Consider the following 2,500-nt stretch of genomic DNA (forward strand, 5'->3'; position numbering starts at 1 on the left):
GCTTCTATTTGTTTCAGTCGTTGAACTGCGTTCATGCTGGCGTAACGCCTTCCAAAGATTTAATCGAACAATTCGACCCCATTACTTATTTGTTTTAAAGTGAAGTACTTATATCCGTAACCATTGCTGAACCGCTAAATTACGGGACATGTACGCAAATCAGTACCGGTTGTCAAGCAGTAGTGAGTAGGGTGCACGCGCACACAATTTTATTCTTTTACTTGTTTCAGTCATTTGACTGCGGCCATGCTGGAGTACCGCCTTTAGTCGAGCAGTATTTATTCTCTCCGTTCCTTTTGCCGAACTGCTAAGTTACGAGGACGTAAACACACCAGCATCGGCTGTCAAACGATGTTGGGGAGGCAAACATAGACATACATACACACAATGTTGATACAACGGCTTCCACAGTTTTGTTGTATCAAATTCACTCACAATACACTGGTCGGCCCGGGGCTATAGTTGAATAAGTTGCCTAAGGCGCCTTGCAAGACTGGACCTCAAACTATGAGGTTGCACACTTTTTAACCATGCAACTATGGTTGTGCCTATAAATATGTTTGTGTGTGAGTGTGGGTGCTCGGCTTAATGGATTGAGTATTTGGCTCACGATATTAAGGTCGTGAGTTCGATTCCCGGCGTGTTGTTGTGTCCTTGAGCAAGACACTTCATTTCACGTTGCTCCTGTCCACTAAGTTGGCAAAAAGTGAGTAGATTCAGGATTGTCACATTCGTGTGTCGCCCTGAATCTCCCAGAGAACTACGTTAAAGGTACACATGTTTATGGAGTGCTCAACCCCTTGTGCGTTAATTTCACAAGCAAGTTGTACCATTGATCTGATCAAATGAAATCCTCGTCGTCGTAACCGACAGCATGCCAGTGTGTGTGTCTGTGTGTGTGTGTTCATGAGTATATGTGTGCGCGTACCGCTAATTCAACGAACTAACTAGATTCGTCAAACGAACACACTCCAGTTAATTCTACTTGAAAAACGTTAAGATTACAACTAAAAAAAACATGCAAAATGCTACAATTCGTGATCGAACCAGGGACCTTGTCACAATGAAAGGAAATTCTTCCCTATACGGTAATGATTGCACAACCTTTCTGACCCTTTACTATAAATAAATTGGTCAATATCCAAAACGTTCAAATGAATTTCCATTGTCCATTAACTAAAAGAATCCGACAACGGTCGAGTGAAATTGATAGTTTGGGTATATTTTTCAGTTATCCAAACATGGCCAATTGATTTTTGGTGCAGTCAACGAGAAGAAATCTTCATCGAGGCACGTTTTGGGAACGACAAGATTTTACAAGTCGCTGTAACGGCACCAGTCGAAATGCACAAGATACCAACATTAAGTTGTATTCGCTCGACAGAGAAATATTTATTGTCTCGAGCAGAGTCAGACAAGATTAACAGAACAAACTTAGGTTGTTTAATCAAGGGAAAAAATCAGTTGTACTGTTTAAAGAAATACAAAAGTACAGTCATCTATCTCCCGTATTTGTGTGTGTATATTTTATATATATATATATATATATATATATATATATATACACACACACACACACACAATTGTATTTATTTAGAATTGTTAAAGAAGACTATTATTCACAGTGACTTCAAAGTTTTTCGGCGCAGGGAGTGGCTGTGATAAGCAGCTTGCTTAACAACCACATGATTCCGGGTTCAGTCCTACTGCGTGGTACCTTGGGCAAATGTCTTCTACTATAGCCTCGGGCCGACCAAAGCTTTTGAATGGATCTGGTAGACGGAAACTGAAAGAAGCCTGTCGTATATATGTATATATATATACATATATATACATATATACATATCCGGTCAGTCATTGTTATGATCGGCCATTATTATGATTGACCGTTGACTGAACACTATTCAATTTTTTTTCTCCGTGTTTTTCTCCTTGTTTCCGTATTCTTTCTGTTGAAGAGCGTAGCTCGAAACGTCAAAGACTTTCCGTATTCCCGAGCGTCATACTAATATATACTTTTGTTATTTACACCACCTGTCCTCGTCTGTTGTTATTATTTGTATATTCTCCCATATACACATATTTGTGTCCCTGTTTGTCCCCCCAACCTCGCTTGACAACCAATGCAGGTGTGTTTACGTCGACCGATAGAATAAGTATTAGGCTTACAAAGAATAAGTCTTGGGGTCGATTTGCTTGACGACAGCCAGTGCTCCAGCATGGCCGCAGTCAAATGACTGAAACAAGTAAAAGAGTACTCTTATTTATATAATTTTAATACACACACATACACGTATGTGTGTGTATTTATATATGTTTATATATGAATACGTGTATGTATCTCCAACCATATATGTACATATTTATATTGTGTCTATATGTGATGACTTCGAAAATTGAAGAGCTACGTAAACATCATCATCATTACAAACAACAACAGCAACAACAGGAAGAATCCCTAGCAAACAGAATCAATCAGCTGTCAAGTTGATGACGGACG

At 39.3% G+C, this 2,500-nt stretch overlaps 1 protein-coding gene across 3 annotated transcripts in view; it reads left to right on the top strand.

The window, feature by feature from the left end:
• LOC106880396 (LIM domain transcription factor LMO4.1) overlaps positions 1-2,500 on the top strand; it is a 74,993-nt gene that overhangs the window by 62,731 nt on the left and 9,762 nt on the right. Inside the window, exon 3 of one of the 3 annotated variants that reach the window (XM_089338993.1) lies at positions 1,232-1,366. The exons of 1 other annotated variant lie outside the window; for it this stretch is intronic. In XM_089338993.1, the coding sequence (XP_089195119.1) occupies positions 1,232-1,253 (22 nt within the window). In that variant the 3' untranslated portion in view covers positions 1,254-1,366. Of the gene's footprint in view, positions 1-17; positions 40-1,231; positions 1,367-2,500 lie in introns of those variants that run through there. One more of the 3 variants, XM_089338994.1, reaches the window with a different exon arrangement.

Source organism: Octopus bimaculoides, chromosome 21 (assembly GCF_046866305.1).
Source record: "Octopus bimaculoides isolate indiv1 chromosome 21, ASM4686630v1, whole genome shotgun sequence".
Taxonomy (NCBI): Eukaryota; Metazoa; Mollusca; class Cephalopoda; order Octopoda; family Octopodidae; genus Octopus; species Octopus bimaculoides.